This window comes from Peromyscus eremicus, unplaced genomic scaffold (genome assembly GCF_949786415.1).
Source record: "Peromyscus eremicus unplaced genomic scaffold, PerEre_H2_v1 PerEre#2#unplaced_97, whole genome shotgun sequence".
Lineage (NCBI taxonomy): Eukaryota > Metazoa > Chordata > Mammalia > Rodentia > Cricetidae > Peromyscus > Peromyscus eremicus.
The window spans coordinates 484,870-500,996 of NW_026734336.1; the positions used below are offsets into that span (position 1 = coordinate 484,870).

Below are 16,127 nucleotides of genomic sequence, written 5' to 3' on the forward strand. Positions count from 1 at the left end.
TTAATTTTTTGAGAATTTAATGTGACTACTGTGTTTACATCATTCTATCCCACCTTCTCCTCAATCCAACTCATCCCAAGTCCCCCCTTCAAATATATGAGTTCTTCTCTGATAACTATTATACTTACATAAACAGATGAGTTCATTTAATGATGCTCTTATATATACCTATGTGTGCTCTTGTATGTTTAGTGCAGTTAGTTCAGGATTAGATAACTTATGAGGAGGCTTACCTCTGGAGAAAATTCATCTCTCTGCAACCTCTCTGTAGCTCCTGGTCTAGGGTGCCATATCAGTAGGAGCTGTCATGATGCAGGTCCTATTTGGGGAACTTTGTTGAGATTTCATTGGCTATATCATCCCTGCCATGTCTCGAAGACACTATCTAGCAGCATGTGTCCTGTCCCTGTCCTTCCGGTTCTTATAGTCTTTCCAATCCTCTATCAAAACGTTCCCTGAGCCTTAGGTATAGGTGTTATCTTATGAATCTAAAATTTGGGATCCCACAATTTGTCTTCTGACCTCTACATGCAAACTGAAGCACACCAATGGTCACTCCAAAGAGAATACTTGTGAAGATTTGTATTTGATCTTCAATTGGATAGATTATTTTATGTTGCTTTAGATCCCCTACTGTCTGGAAATACAACAATTCTGTTACTCATATCTCTCCAGGCCTTTTTCTGTTTTAATTTCCTTCAAGAGAAGACAGTTCAGCAGCTGCCCAACCATCCTGTTCAGTAGGTCTAGTCACATTTACTAAGTCCATGCACTTTTAGCCACATCAAGCAAGAATGCTGCATAAGTAGTAAGCAGGATCATGAGCTGACAGTCACTTTCTGTCCCCTTTAGTGTCACCTGAAGAGAAAGAAGTGAAGGTGGAGAAGGTAAGGGGACCTTTCTTTTCTGTAAGATAGAAAGGTTATTCTAGTGATCTTATGTTTCAGTGGATATCCCATTGAACAATGAAACTGAGCAGGGCATCATGAGTTAATTTAGGAAGAGGACAAAGTGGAATTGTACCATCTTGGTCCAGACTGAATCAAATCTTCCAGTGTCAAGTGTCACAGTCTGTATGAGGGGGCCTTTTCTTCTGGAGAAAAAAGGCTCCTCTTTAGATAAATGTGTGTAATATTGACTCAGAAATTAACAGGCATATCATCTATTAAGATGTGTGTTTTTCCTTAAGGGACCTCTCCCAGCCTGTCATCTAGATAGAGTTTGGATTGTTCCCCAAAAATCTATGTGGTGGGAAGCTTCATGCATCCAATAATTGAATATTTAGGGTATAATACATTTAAAATATGTGCACTCATGCAAATAATTGGAGGCCCCCTCATAGAAGGAATTAATCTCCCAGGGCAGGTTGTTAAGTTGGTCTGCCATGCTGGGATGTAGCTTAGGGAGCCCTCAGTGAAGGCCAAACAGAAGAGGTGCTCTGCTCTCACTTTGAGTCAGCATTAGTGTGTGATGTATTAGTTTTTGTCACAAAGTACGTAGCCCTGGTTTTCTGTGACATCATCACATAATGTATGAATACAGTCTTTTTTTTAATGTCTTTTTCCTATCCTGCTTTACACTATGCTGTGTCATAGGGTGAACCAAAGAGCTATGCAAACAGACTCTGTATGACATGAATCTCAAAGTGTTTTCTTTCCTTTCAATTACAGGTGGAGAGTAGAAGTTTTAATTGTTGTATGTATTATGGAATCTCTCAAAACACATTTTAGAATTGTTTAAATGCTGGCTGTCTTTTCTCTGACACAACAATGTGATATAAGACTCCTATTGGGAGTGAAAATTGGGAGTTTAAGTGGGGGAAAAGGCAATGCCCTAAGTAATGAGTCCTACCCATGTGTCTAGAGTCACTGCTTTCAGTTCTGATGCCTCTAGTTATTTTGGCATTTTGTGTACCAGGCAGGGTTTAAATAGATTTTTTTTCCCAATACAGTTATCCCTATGACAGAGTCCACTTTCCAGTGACAAATTTGTCAATTCAAAAAGCAAGATACATATTTTACCTTTAAAAAAGTGTTCAAAGTTCACCATACAGATGTGTGAGACTTGGTTTTGTTTTGGGTTTTGTTGTGCATCTCTCTGGAGAATGATAGGGATAGGTCATTAGTCTTTCCAGTGATAGAGCTCAGGAAGTACTTTTTATTTTGTCAAGGGCTCAGGAATACCTATGTGAGAGACCCAGCTTCCCAGCATCTGCCTGCAATAACCCAGCCCTAGGTAAACACCAGACAATGATGAGCACCAAGTGGGCAGAAAGCCGGGCAGTGCTCTTTAGCTGCCTGCAGACACTCATAAGTATGATAGATGGAAAGTCCATATGTTTGGTCAGATCAGAGCATTTGACTATAGGAGACACTGCACTGAAAAATAGGTCGGATATGTGTGATAACTGGATTTATGGTAGAGATGGCTCATTCCAATAAGAACTATTGTAAAAGCTTAACAGATTAGACAACATTAACATGAGCCCAAAGAGCCACACAATTTATGGGCAACGTCCACTAAGACCTCCAGTCATCCCTTCATTTTTGAGCTGCACTAGATCATTCTTGGCTATATGTCCATCTTTAAAGGTGAGCTCCAGTTTGTGTTCCAGTATTGCTTCTATCACTGGTGGTCAGTCTCCCTGCTGCCTGCTATGTCTGAGCACTCAGTGGAATGATATAAGCAGCAGTGAGTTACACAGTCAGAGTATGGCTGGGTATCATCATTTTGAAGATGCTGGCTGTGTTAGAGTACCCTCACAGCCAGATTTGTCAAAGAAGGTCAATGGGCAGGAATGTAAAGACCAGTTCGCTTTAGTGTGCGTCTACCATGTGCAAAGCCCTGGATTTGATCCCAATGACTGTATAATATGTGTCCATTGTGGCACACTTCTGTAAACCCAATTCTTCAGAGCTAGAGTGAGGAGAACCATAAGTTGAAACTCATCCTTTTATACATAGGGATTTTCAGCCTGATCTTTCATTAGAGGTATTTCTATAGGTTTAAAATAATGGTTAGGGAGTCAGCTTGACTCACTTGCCCCGTAGAGTCTGTGGATAGAAGAGTGTGTAGAAATTAGACTTTGATGAGTCGAGCAGAGCAGGTATGGTGCACACTTGGTGCTAATATAGACTCTGCCCTTCTAGCTACATTTTTCTGGGTTGTCCGTAGAGTGGCTGAGAATATTTGTCATCTAGAAAGCCATGTGCATACTTACCACGCAAATACCAGACTGCTTTTCTTACCTGGTCATGTTGAAGACATCAAGGAAGGCTTGGCCAATTGAAGGGAAGTTTCATTTTTGTCAAACCATCGTGCAATAACAAGATATAGAATGATTTGGACTCTGAGTATTTCTAAGGAATATGCTCGAATCTATAATCTCTCAGTGTGGTTCCCTGGCAATCAAAATTAGTCAGTGGGAGGGATATGACAGGTTGAAGATGCAGGAGAAGGGTCACATATTGGTACTAAGCCAATGCCCTCTACTCCAGTTTTGAGTCAGGGATTGGAAGGTAAAGAATATCTCTCTCAGGCTGCTTCTGTCGGGTGTGGTCACAGTGACAGAAGTGTAACTAATGTGGTACCTGAAGGTGAAAAGATGGGAGTGCACACAGTTTTTACTTCTCAGTCATCTAAGGCAATGCCATATGTTCTCTGTGAGCTACAAGTACCACAGGTAAATAAAGAGTGAAAGTCAGCAACAGCCACCTTCCCATGTTGGATGCAATGGATCGCTCTAAATTCAGTCACTAGCTTCTAGCTGAATTCCTCTGGTATTTAACAAACCTCATCAGAGTATTTCTGCTGTACATGTGCCTTTCCTTATGATTTACCATTTGTAGTTCCCTTTTAGACTAGAGAGTATCATGAGAAGTCCTTCTGAAACTTCCAGTGTTTGTAGAAAAGCATGGAAGAAAGGGGAATCGTATGAACAACAGTGTATTCATGTGATTGTCAGAAGGAAGAGCTCCCATCTGGCACCAAACTCATATAACACATTCAGTCCTGCTGCTCCTTCTCTATTGCACCAGCCACGTAAATGCAGACAGTACTTATAGTGTCTTTATACTGCTTAATCACAAAATGTGGTGATTTTCCACAAGCAACACTCTGACACTGATGACTAGCTGGAACGGGAAATTAGACCATATTTATAAACACACAGCCACGATTAGTTTTCTGGTTTTCTGCCGTAAACTAACATAACTCTCCGTTGTGACTACATTCCCAGTTACTTCAATCTTTAAAAGATTTTATAAGAAGTCTGTCATTCCTGAAGTTATGGAAGAACCTCCAGCTGCTCCAGCTGCTCCAGCTGCTCCAGCTGCTCCAGCTGATGTTGTGCATACATCTGAAGAAATACTACAAACCCAAAGGAAAGGTACTGTACATATTGAGGCTTTGCTTCCATTATATGTAGTAGTCAGTTATCCTCTGTGCCATATGTAAAACTGAACAAATTTACTGGAACTTTCACTATCTGAAATATAGCAGTGTATCCATCTCATCCCTAGAAATACAACCATAGAATTTTAAGATGTATTTAAAACAATTAAATAAAAATAAAAGTCACTTTGGCTCTCGCTGAATAACATGAACTAGAGGAAAGCTGGAGCACATGTATAAGTTGATGTAGCTTCACCTGATGTGAGCAGGAACAGGTGAGTCACCCTATCTGCTACTTAATCCACATGTGGGTGACACAGATGGATTAGATCTAAAGAATCCCCAAAGTACAAGTGAAATTTGAAATATGTAACACTCTTCTTGGCCAGGTTCAATGGGAAAGGGTCCCAGTAGTGGCCATGTCACACCCTGTGCTTGGGAGTGAGAGAGAGCAGGAAAGAGATCTGTAAGTACAAGGAAAATGGGAGGTTCCTGTGCTTTTCCTCTTTTGGAAGCAAATGATCCATTTTATAATTCCATAAAATATATACAAACTATCAAAGAATCACAACATGTCCTCTGAAAAAGACAGATGATCTTTACCTCAGCCTTCTTTTCAGGCTATCAAATGTTTACATGGCAAGCCATGGCATCTGGCATAATTCTCTGTTTGAAGCAATTCCAATTATACATTTTTGTTTGACTATTTGTGTATATATTTAATCTTATAATTTTCCATTTAGCCTTTTCAAACATCCTCAGTGTGTCCCTCCTTGGTTCTACTCTGCCATCCCTTTCCCCACTCAGATCTTCCTCCCTTTACTCCTCCCTTTCCCTTCATGTCACCTGTGTTCTCCAATGACCCCCTTAATATCTTCCTTCCTCCTTACCAATTAATGTTCCCTTTCTAGTTTCCTGAACTCTATAGATTCTCCAAGTTAGTATCTAAATCTTAAGTTTCACACTACGATCAGATGAATATTATGATAACGTCCTTTTAAAGCTACCAATTAGAAACTTTGAGTTTTAGTAGCACATTTATATATATTTCATGTTTTCAAACATACCTTATGTTTTTTTTTTGTTAATCAGACATTGCTATAAAATGGTTTTGACTACCTTGAAATTGATTATTGCTCCTGTGTGTTTTAAATCTTCAGTTTCTTTAGTGACTTTGTGAATGAATAGTTTACAGTGATTATTCTCTTCCTCATGTGTTTCTGGGGGTTTTCCGTAATAGTGAATTAGTGATTGGAGTGAGTTTTAACTGCATACAACCAGCAAGTATCCTGTCTTTGTCATGGGATTCTACTGGTCTGTGGGAGACAGCTTCAATACACTGGAGGGTACAGAATTCTTAGTTTAACCTTCCTATGTGAACAGAACTTCAGTGTCAATGGGAAAATAAAGCCTCATGTCTTGATTGTTCAGAACCACGTGTGTGTGTGTGTGTGTGTGTGTGTGTGTGTGTGTGTATACATTGTCTTCCATTTGTGTGAATCTTGGATTAACCAAAAGAATGTAGGAAGTGTGTAAATTATCTCCATGATACTCATTTTATTGTGATTTCATTTTAAGGAATGTTTGCCCCAGAATATACCTATTACCACAGGAAACCACTGGAAAAACATGGTCTGCCAATGCTTTTAGCAGATGATTTGGGAAAGTGCTTTCTACTCCAAAGAGAAACATTACATAGCTCTATTAGTCTACTCTAAAAATAGTATCTATTCCAGAGAAAAGCTGTGCTGCTCCAACACAACAGCATTTAAGGTTTTCCTGTCCCTGGGATGTGACTGCCCCTTTGTGGTTCATGCACTGAACTAGGGAGTGGAGCATGGTGCCACTAAAGGTTAAAATGCTACATGGTTCATTGAATTATCTCCTGGATTGCTGTGAGCCTTGTTTTGTTTCCAGCATTCTGAGGTACCCAGATGTGCTGCAGAGAGGACACGTTATCATGGTCTTTATTTTCTCCTGTTCACCAATACCACTTCATAAACCATATTCCTTTTGGTACCCTAGAGAGCGTGTACTAGATGGCAACTTAGCATAAATTAAAACTCACATTGTTTCTTGGTTTTAGAAGACCATCTGTCTGGTCTTCAAGTGATTGATAAGAGTAATGGGAAGCTTGTACCATTGGAGGATGATCTTACTGTCTTCTATTCCCATCAGCACACTGCAAGTGTTCCATTTTCCATTTCTTCCCTGCTTCTTGTTGACTCAGTGTCTTCAATGAGGATGCTCCAGCAGCCACTTGGTCTAGCCTTGAGAGCATAGCCATACATATAAGCCTGTTGTGTAAGCTAAGCACTGTTCTCTAAGGAAGCCAGGGCCCACAGTACCAGTGATTAACAGTCACTCTGCCTTCCTAGATACTAAGAATGCTCCTGATATTAAACCGTTATTTTCTAAAGATGAAGAGTTCGACCATCCTAATGAGGTAAGGTGAACTTTCTATGACTGAAATAGAGATGTTGCTGTCTGACTTTCCTATTTCATTTGAGTTTGGCTATTAAAATATGACAGTGTGTATTATATATACTATGCTGTGTTTTCTGGAATAGTAGAACAGTTCCTTGCCAATGGATACCTTATGAGAAAGAGCATTTGTGAATGGCACAGTCAGGGTACAGAATAGATGCTATCACCTGTCCCTCTGGAAAACAATGCTTCTTCTTTAGTTTATTTTGTGGTTGGTGACTGAACGAGGGTTAGAGATACATCATTCTGGAAACAATCATAGGTTTGTCACAGATATATCTTATCTTTGTTTTGTCAGCCATTAATGTTGTCAGTGATTGCCATGCCCTTTCAATACTGACAAAGAAAAATAAAGGCTACACAACTGTCTCACCATGCAAAGGGCCTAGTCCAGTCCCATGTAGGCGCCACAGCCATTGATCCAACTTTCATGAGTTCCCTCTAGTTTGTTTGGTCGTCACTGCATGTTTCCCCATCATGATCATGATGCACTTGCTCATAGAATTCCTCTTCTCTCTCTTTGACTGGACTCCTGGAGCTCGGTCTAGTGATTGGCTGTGGATCGCTACATCTGCTTCCATCAGTTGGAGAAAAGTTCTGTGATGACAGGGTACTCACCGGTCTGATCTCTGGGGCAAGCCAGTTCAGTTCAGGCACCCTCTCTACTATTGCTAGTAGTCCAGGGTGGGGTCATCTTGGGGATTCCTGGCAATTTCCCTAGCACCGGGTTTTTCTCTATCCCCATGATGTCTCTATCATGGTATCTCTTTCATTGCATTCTCCCTCCCTGTTTGAGCTCAACCGTCCCATTCCCTTATGTTATCATCTCCTATCCCCTACCCTTCATTGCCCACTCCTCATACCCAGTTTACTCATGGAGAACTCATTTGTTTCCCCTTCCCAGGGCAGTTAATGTGTTCCTCTTTGGGTCTTCCCTGTTAGTTAGCTTCTCTGGAGTTGTGGGTTGTTGCCTGATTACCCTTTGCTTTATATCTAGTATCCACTTATGAGTGGGTACATAGCAAGTTACCATCTCTGGTGCATGAGCGGGCTTTATGGAGCCCACTGCCTATGATGGAACACCTCGTGCAGCCGTGAAGCAGGGGGAAGGACTTGGACTTGCCTCTACTGAATGTGCCTACACATGGGAGGACTTGCCTTCTTGTGGGTGGAAGTGAGGAGTGGATTGGGAGGGGAGGCTGGGGGCATGGAAGGAGGGAAGAAGCGGATCTTTGATTGGTGTGAAAAATGAATGAAAAAAATTTCTTAATAAAAAAAAAAGAAAAAAAGGCATGTGCCTATATGTCCATGATGTTACCTTCAAAATGTCTTTGTTTCTGTGATTTCAGGGAGCCTTGGAAGAAAATCAAAGTTGTAAGTATTGTTTAACTCTTTGGTGAGGAAAAATGTAAAAGTTAAGATAGGTAGGGTGTCCCTTACTGTCTTTTCTTTGAAAGGCCACCCAACTTGCTGTTTCTGGAGAGAGCAAAAGAGTCAACATGACTTTTTAAAGGTGTTCTAGATGCCCTTGACAGCCAAGTTTCTGCATAGATTTCCATGAGGCTGTGTGCATAAAGAATATTAGGGTTTCATGTGCTTCAATGTCTTGTTTCCCTGTGTGGGTAATGGTCTATGGAGGACATAGTTCGTGGCACCACACATAAATGAACTTTATATTTTATTAGTTCATCTGGTCTTCATGACATTTGTGCTTGGGGATTGTTATAACCCCTGCTTCAGAACAAAAATGAAGACTCTCTGATCAAAGTCAAAAGCAGAAAGTTAAAACATGAATCCATCTGGGCAATCCGTTGCTCTTGCTTCCATGGTTGAGCCTTAAATTTATTTAAGAAAATTTTGAAAGCATTGTCAACAGGGCTGAGGGTTTACCATGTGGTTCAGAGATGCTGCCTGTCCATGACAAATTGCCTCCATGACATGTTAACTACATATTAAACTAGACCACATCCACAGATGCTTGAAATCACTCATGTGTAAAATCCAAAGACTCCCTACTGTGTCTGGTCGTTTCACACAGACTTTTGGAGTTAAAAGCAATCATGAAGGACAAGGTGACTTACTTCTGTAGATTTTGGACTCATGTCTTAGAAGCTGTCCCAAAACAAAACAAACAAACAAAAACAACTGAAATATTATAGTACACTTCCTAATAGCACTATGAGCAATAAGATTTTCCAACCCAGCTTGTCAGTAACCAAAGAAGATTCAGTTGAGCAGCCTGTGCAGTTCTGAGAAACACTTGTTGGTGACACATAGCAAGTGTTAACAATCACACATACTGTGCTTTGAAACATTTTGTTTTTTGAAATTAAATTATATCATTTTCCTCTTTCCTCCCTCTGACCATCCCCATGTGTCACCCCCTTTCTTCCTCAAATTTATGACCTCTGGCCTCCTTTCCTCCAACTGTAGATTGTAGTTACGTGTGTGTGTGTGTGTGTGTGTGTGTGTGTGTGTGTGTGTGTGACAGAGAGAGACAGAGAGAGAGAGCATTTTGTGAACGTGTGTGTGTGTGTGTGTGTATTCCTAAATATATAGATACAATCCACTCTTTCCATACAATGTTACCTGTATTATGAGATTTCAGAGCTGACCAGTTGTTGTTGGAAAACCAACTGGGCTGTTCCCAGGGGAAGAGGATCTTTTTCTCCCACTCTCTGCAGTGTTGGTTGCAGCACTAGTGTTCTAGATGGAAGGTTCAGTCCAGGCCCCCCACAGTCACCTGTTCTCTGCATTTTTATTTGTTGTGGTTTTCTGTTATGATTTCATTCTGATGCAAAGAGAAATTGTTCTGTTGGATGGTAAAAGCTACACTGACCTGTAAGTATAAGGATAAATATTTAGAATACAGTTAGAAATTATGCTGCTTTAGTGTATTTTTATTTTGAGACAGGGACACATTTATCACAGGCTGCCTCTGTCTCACTATATGGTTGAAGCTGAGCCTGGTCTTCCTTCCACTACCTCCTGAATGCTGGGATTATAAGTATATGCCACAAAGTGTGAATCAGCTAGATTTATTTTATATTGTTTAAAGTGGCTTTAATTGAGGAACAAGGATCCTAGGTCTCACATTGAACTGTTTTATTTTTTCTTTTCTGGAACATCCTTCTACACTGGAGGATGGCCCAGCAGCAGCCCAAGCTATCTCCATACACACGCGTGCACATTGAAAATATTCCCTGAGTGTTTTATAATCAGTTGCCAACATCCTCACAGTTACTCTGTTTTCTCCTAGATTTTCCTCGTAGTATTAGTGTTCCAGAATCCAGACAGATGGTAAGCACACCTTTGTGTGTCTTTTATAGAAATACAGCTCTATTTGGGTTCCATGTGTTTTACTTTTTGAAAGACAGTTTCCTCTGTGGAGTTCAGGGTCTCCAGCTCTCTGGTATCATTGACATCACCACATTCATTAAAATTGAAACATAGAAACAGTTCCCTCAGAAACTCCTTTCCCTGTTCTATTAAGGAGTTGCTTGCAGTATTAATGGACTTGGGGAGTACAGTGCAGGGAAAGAAGGCTCTTTCCATCTCTACTGGTGTTATATGCAGCACCAGTAGAGCTCTATTCCCATCGGTCTCTAAGTCATCCAGAGAAAACCAGACCATTGTGAAGGATACAGTATAGCCCAATCTTAACAATGCTTTCTTTTTCATAATTGCAGATGACATCTGTCATGACTGGAGGTAGTAAGTATCTGAAATCCCTCTCTTGTTCAGGAAATATCTAGTGTTTCATTCCTAAGAAGCCTGAATCAGGATTCTTGTTGAGAAGGAGAGTTGAAAGTTAAATGATTAAATGATTCTGCCATAGAGGCTCTGTGGAAAATCCCAAGAAGAACCTGAGTTAATTTTGTGTGAGCTGGTGTGGCTTTACCTAGTACACTCTGTCCTGATGTTATTGCAGATATAGCCCAAGTGGGGGACACAGCTGTTGAAGCGCAGTAAAACATCAGTAGTAAAGAAAGCTTTCCTAGTAAGTAACAGCATGCCCTGTTGGAGTTGATAGGAGAGGATCCAGGAAAGAGTAAGGTTGTACCTTCTGCTTGGCAGGCTGAGGCAGTGGGAAAGGTATCAGTGAGATGTAAATTTGCATGGAGATTTAAATACTACTCCGTCCAGGCATAATGGTAAAGAGAGGTAGAAGCAAACACACCAAACCCCACTGTCAATTAAAGATGATCTAGGGGAGTTGGAGAGATGGCTCTTTGATTAAGAGCACTATCTGCTCTACCAGAGGACCAGATTTGAGCTCCAGCACCCATATAGCTGCTCACAACCATCTGTAACTCAGTTCCAGGGTACCTCATACCCTCTTCTGATCTCGGCTGGCATTGTATGTATGTGATACACAAGCATTCATATGCAGGCATTGCAAATGAAATAAACTTAAAAATAAAAGTATAAGCTGGGTGGTGGTGGCGCACGCCTTTAATCCCAGCACTGGGGAGGCAGAGGCAGATGGATCTCTATGAGTTCGAGGCCAGCCTGGTCTCCAAAGCGAGTTCCAGGAAAGGTGCAAAGCTACACAGAGAAACCCTGTCTCGAAAAACCAAAAAAACAAATAAATAAAAGTATGGTCTTCACCGGAATACCCATTCTTCCTGCCTCTGTCACTGCCAAAGCTCCTAGCCATCGGTTGTAATTAGTAGCTTTCCTTGGAAATTGTGTGTATTCTGATGTAGTCTGGAAATATGTGTATAGCTGGTGCTCACTTTTGATTGGTGAGTTGGGATAGAAGAAACTGTCAATGGATCACAACTCTCGGTAGTCAGTGACATGAACCTGAGTACAAAGGTCTTGTAGTGTGGGCCCAATAATGCAGAAGTGAATCCTCTTCTGGCTGGTCCTGCAGGACTTGTAACAGTACGTCCATGTTTCCATTCAGTCTTCTTTTTCCTTAAAATCTTGAAGTGCCTTCTTCTATCTATTCATTTGTTTGTTTATTTATTTATTTATTATATATGCAGTGTTTTACCTGCATGTATGCCTGTGTGCCAGTAGAGGGCACCAGATCTCATTATAGATGGCTGTGAGCCACCATGTGTTTATTTGGAATTGAACTCAGGACCTCTAGAAGAGCAGCCAGTGCTCTTAACCTCTGAGCCACCTCTCCAGCCCCCATTCAGTCTTTATATAAAGGGCAATCTATGGGTGGGTGGCAGAGTGAGTAGACTGGCCTCACTGAATCACCTTCCATAACCTAAGATGTCAAGGAACCAGTGGGAAGCTGAGGCTGATCTGGTGTGAGCTGATGTGGCTGTATCTTCTGTAGGCAGAATGAGCCACTCTGTTGCTTTCTTCCAGGTGCTTCTAAAATGCAGGTTTGGGAATTGAGGAAAATTCCAAGTCCTGCAAGTCCAGGTAGGTAACAATATTGCATTCTGGGTCTACTCTGTCATGTGGACAAGGTGTCAGTGGGGACAGGAACAGAAGGAAGGCTGTGTGTGAACTCATTTCCAGCCTGTTCTCCTCACACTAGACTGACCTTTAGGTTGAATGAGTCAAATGACACATTGACACCTATCTTGGAGCTTCTGACCTAGTACTTGAGCATGGATCTAGGACTCTGTGGTCCAGATAAGGCCTCCTTTCCAGATATTACTAGTTCATCATGGATGCACAAAATCCCAGGAATTAAAGTGCATGGCCACTTGTATTTTATCTCTTGAGTCCTCTCTGACTTATCCTCTGTATGTCTGAACCTCAGTTTCCTGCCCTGTCTCATCAGATCACCTTGCCATGTCTGTACTCTAAGCGGTCTAGAACTGATACAGCTTCATGCTTAGTCTAGTTCTCACCTGTCTCCACTGGTCTAGAGTATGATTCAAAGGAGAGTATATTCCCCCATTGTCTTTTATGGAACCCCTGCAATAGGGTGAGGGTTTTTCTTCATTGCAAAGTATGTCTGCCTGCCCTGTATTCTTGTACTTCTGATGCATTGATTCTGCCTTGTGTAAACTCAGGGACGACTCTTTCTAATCAATGTGTCCACAGCAAAAAAGGAGCCCACTTCACTGGCCACATCATTTGACCGCTCTTCTGTCCTTTACCTAGAGCTTTCTCCACCCTCCTCCCTATTTCTTGAGTGGAATGGGGACTCTTCTCTTTATGCCTAGTAATCCATGAAATTGTGTCCCTGCTGCCTTATTCCTGATTCTGCATACTGAGTTGATTGGCCCACCTGATCGGACCTAACCATCCATCATGGATCCCTGGATTCATTCCTGTTTTATGCATGTGTACCCAGTTGTCATCCCCTTCCCTTGAAATGTGGCCTCACCTGAGTCCTTTACAGAGTTTATGGGACAACCAAAATCCCAACAGGAAGTATATACAATGGGACATTGCTTAGGGACATGCCCAGCTAGATACAATTGAGTCTTAACAGGTCATCTGTTCACACCATTACTTGTGGAAAAGAGGTGAAGTGCTGTTCTTGCCTAGCTGAGGAAAGCAGGGGAGCTGAACAGAGTGGGAACAGGGATGCTAAGCACAGCACAGTTAGCAAGCAAAGTTTTGTTTCTGATGTGAAAGGAGACCCAAGGGAAACATCCAAAAGTTACAAACAACAGAACAACAGCCAATAGAAAATTGTCCCAAACAATGTTGTTAGCATGGATGGTGGCACCTGTGGGAACAGTCACTCACCTAGGATGGTCAACTAGGTCCCTGCAAGAAATACCAGCAATGTCCCAGAGCTTTGTTGTGGTGATATTGTGTTCCCCAAAATATTGTGTACCCTAATAAACTTATCTGGGGTCAGAGAACAGAAAAGCCACTAGACACTTAGGATAGGTAGTGGTAGCACATGCCTTTAATCCTAGCATTCCAGAGGCAGAAATCCATCTGTTCAAGGATACAGCTAAGCATGGTGACTCACACCTTTAATCCCAGAAAGCAAGCCTTTAATCCCAAGGAGTGATGGAAGACAGCAGAAAGGTATATAAGGCGTGAGGACCAGAAACTAGAAGCATTTGGCTGGTTAAGCTTTTAGGTTTTGAGCAGCACAATTCAGCTGAGAGCCATTCGGATATGAGGACACAGAGGCTTCCAGTCTGAGGAAACAAGAACAGCTGAGAAGTTTGCCAGGTGAGGTTAGCTGTGGCCTGTTCTGTATCTCTGATCTTCCAGCTTCACCCCAATACCTGGCTCACAGGTTTGATTTTATTAATAAGACTCTTTAAGATTCCTGCTACACTTGGTGCCATGACTCCTTCCCTATTTTGAACCTATTCCTACTCTATCCCTAGAGATAAATGTACTGTACCAAGCCCCACCTCAATCTTCAGATGAAGATATGCTTGAAGAGGAGGAGGAGGAGGAGGTGGAGGAGACGGTGGAGGAGGCGGCGGCGGAGGAGGAGGTGGAGGCAGAGGAAGAAGAGTTGGAGGAGGTGGTAGAGTTGGAGGCAGCAGGGGAAGAGGCAGAGAAGGAGGAAGAAGAGGAGGAGGAAGAGGAGACGGCAGCGGCAGAGGAGGAGGCAGAGGAAGAAGAGTTGGAGGAGGTGGTAGAGTTTGAGGCACCAGGGGAAGAGGCAGAGAAGGAGGAAGAAGAGGAGGAGGAGGAGGAGACGGTGGAGGAGGTGGCGGCGGTGGTGGAGGAGGAGGCAGAGGCAGAGGAAGAAGAGTTGGAGGAGGTGGTAGAGTTGGAGGCAGCAGGGGAAGAGGCAGAGAAAGAGGAAGAAGAAGAGGAGGAGGAGGAGGAGGAGTGGGTGAAAAGCTACTACCGATAAAAATATAATGCCTATAATCATGTATAAATGTTTTTTGTTTTTATTTCTATGTCTCTGAGTATGCCCACTGGAGTCACCCCTCCAGGGTGTGAAATTCCCTGGAGCTGTTGTGATAGACAGTTGTGACCCATCCATCCTATGTAGCTACTTAGAACTGAGCTCCAGCTCTCTGTAAGAGTAGCAAGCACACTTAGCTACTGAGCCATCTTTCTAGTACTCAAATCTCTATCTTGAAGGCACATTTGATATTTTGATAGTATCCATCCACAGATACAGATAGGTTTAAAAGCACTCCCTCAGAATACCTCTAACACCTAAGACAGGAGGTGTGGATGTCTCCAAGAGGAGTATATCATCCCTGAACATCCCCTTGTAGTACACCCGGGTCCTGGAGGTCAACATAGGCAAAGTTCCTCTGGAGACACCTCAGAACCTCACTGGGTAGCTGGGGAGCCTAAGATAGCAAATTTCAATGGTGCTCCTTCAGAGGCTGGGCTTGTTCCCTGGGGTACCCTCCAGATCTCCAGTCCTTAGATAAAAGTGACAAAGGCCCTCTCCCTGCCACATGACTGAGGGGACCTGCTTCAGTGGCTTCAGGCTTTGAATATGGCCCACCAAACCAAAGCCCTTCCTTGAAGGGTCCTGTGTACCCTCAACAGGTCCTAGATACTGTGGGGTTGGGTGCCCACTGAGAGGTTGTCCGCACTGGCTGAGCCAAGCAAGTGTGGAGAGAGCTAATTCAGTTGCCTTCGAGAAACTCATGTCTAGGGCCAAAGATCACATGGGCTACCTGTGTGATGCCTCTGAAAGAAGCCCAGGGATTAGCAAAGAAACCCAGTGTTGTAGCACAAATTCTAATTGATCTTAATAATAATAATAATAACAATAATAATAATAACCCAGAGTCAGATGTCATGGTGAAAGCTGAAAGATAAGAGAAGCAGAGCAGCAAGCCACTAGAGTTCTTACCTCTACAAAATCATCAGACTGAAAGGACACTGTGTTCCTGTCTCCTCCCACCTTACATTCTTCTCTCTACCCAGCCATATCACTTCCTGTCTTCACCTCCCTAGTGCTAGGATTAAAGGCATGAGATCCCAAAAGCTGACATCAAAGGTGTATGTCACCACTGACTGGCCTCTATGGCTAACTAGTGGCTGGCTTTGCCCTCTGATCTTTAGGCAAGCTTTGTTAGAGCATACACCAAACATCATCACCCAGTGTGCTAAAGGAAGCAGATTCTGAGTACATAGCTGACTGCTTAGGTTCATGGCCTGGAACTTGGACATCCAGAATCCATCCAGGAAGAGGTTTAGCCCAGTTTTACAATACCTAGAAAACTACAAGTTCCAGCATAGTCAAATGCTGCTGTTAGGGCAAGTTGTCTTCTTCACAGAAGTCTTTTCTTATAGAAGCTCAACTTAAGATTGCAGCCTGGCCCCAAGAGATCACAAAAACTCTCAACATACTGACTGATCTGGAAGCTCAC

At 42.4% G+C, this 16,127-nt stretch overlaps 1 protein-coding gene across 6 annotated transcripts in view; it reads left to right on the top strand.

Moving 5' to 3' along the window:
* LOC131901507 (FK506-binding protein 5-like) overlaps positions 1-15,170 on the top strand; it is a 67,317-nt gene extending 52,147 nt beyond the window's left edge. For 3 of the 6 annotated variants that reach the window (XM_059252629.1, XM_059252625.1, XM_059252628.1), the window contains 9 exons: positions 853-887; positions 1,671-1,695; positions 4,238-4,387; positions 6,771-6,838; positions 8,229-8,253; positions 10,139-10,179; positions 10,569-10,593; positions 12,211-12,267; positions 14,157-15,170. In XM_059252629.1, the coding sequence (XP_059108612.1) occupies positions 853-887; positions 1,671-1,695; positions 4,238-4,387; positions 6,771-6,838; positions 8,229-8,253; positions 10,139-10,179; positions 10,569-10,593; positions 12,211-12,267; positions 14,157-14,638 (908 nt within the window). In that variant the 3' untranslated portion in view covers positions 14,639-15,170. The remainder of the gene's footprint in view (positions 1-852; positions 888-1,670; positions 1,696-4,237; positions 4,388-6,770; positions 6,839-8,228; positions 8,254-10,138; positions 10,180-10,568; positions 10,594-12,210; positions 12,268-14,156) is intronic. The other 3 variants (XM_059252627.1, XM_059252624.1, XM_059252630.1) reach the window with 3 other exon arrangements.
* Positions 15,171-16,127: the final 957 nt, after the last annotated feature.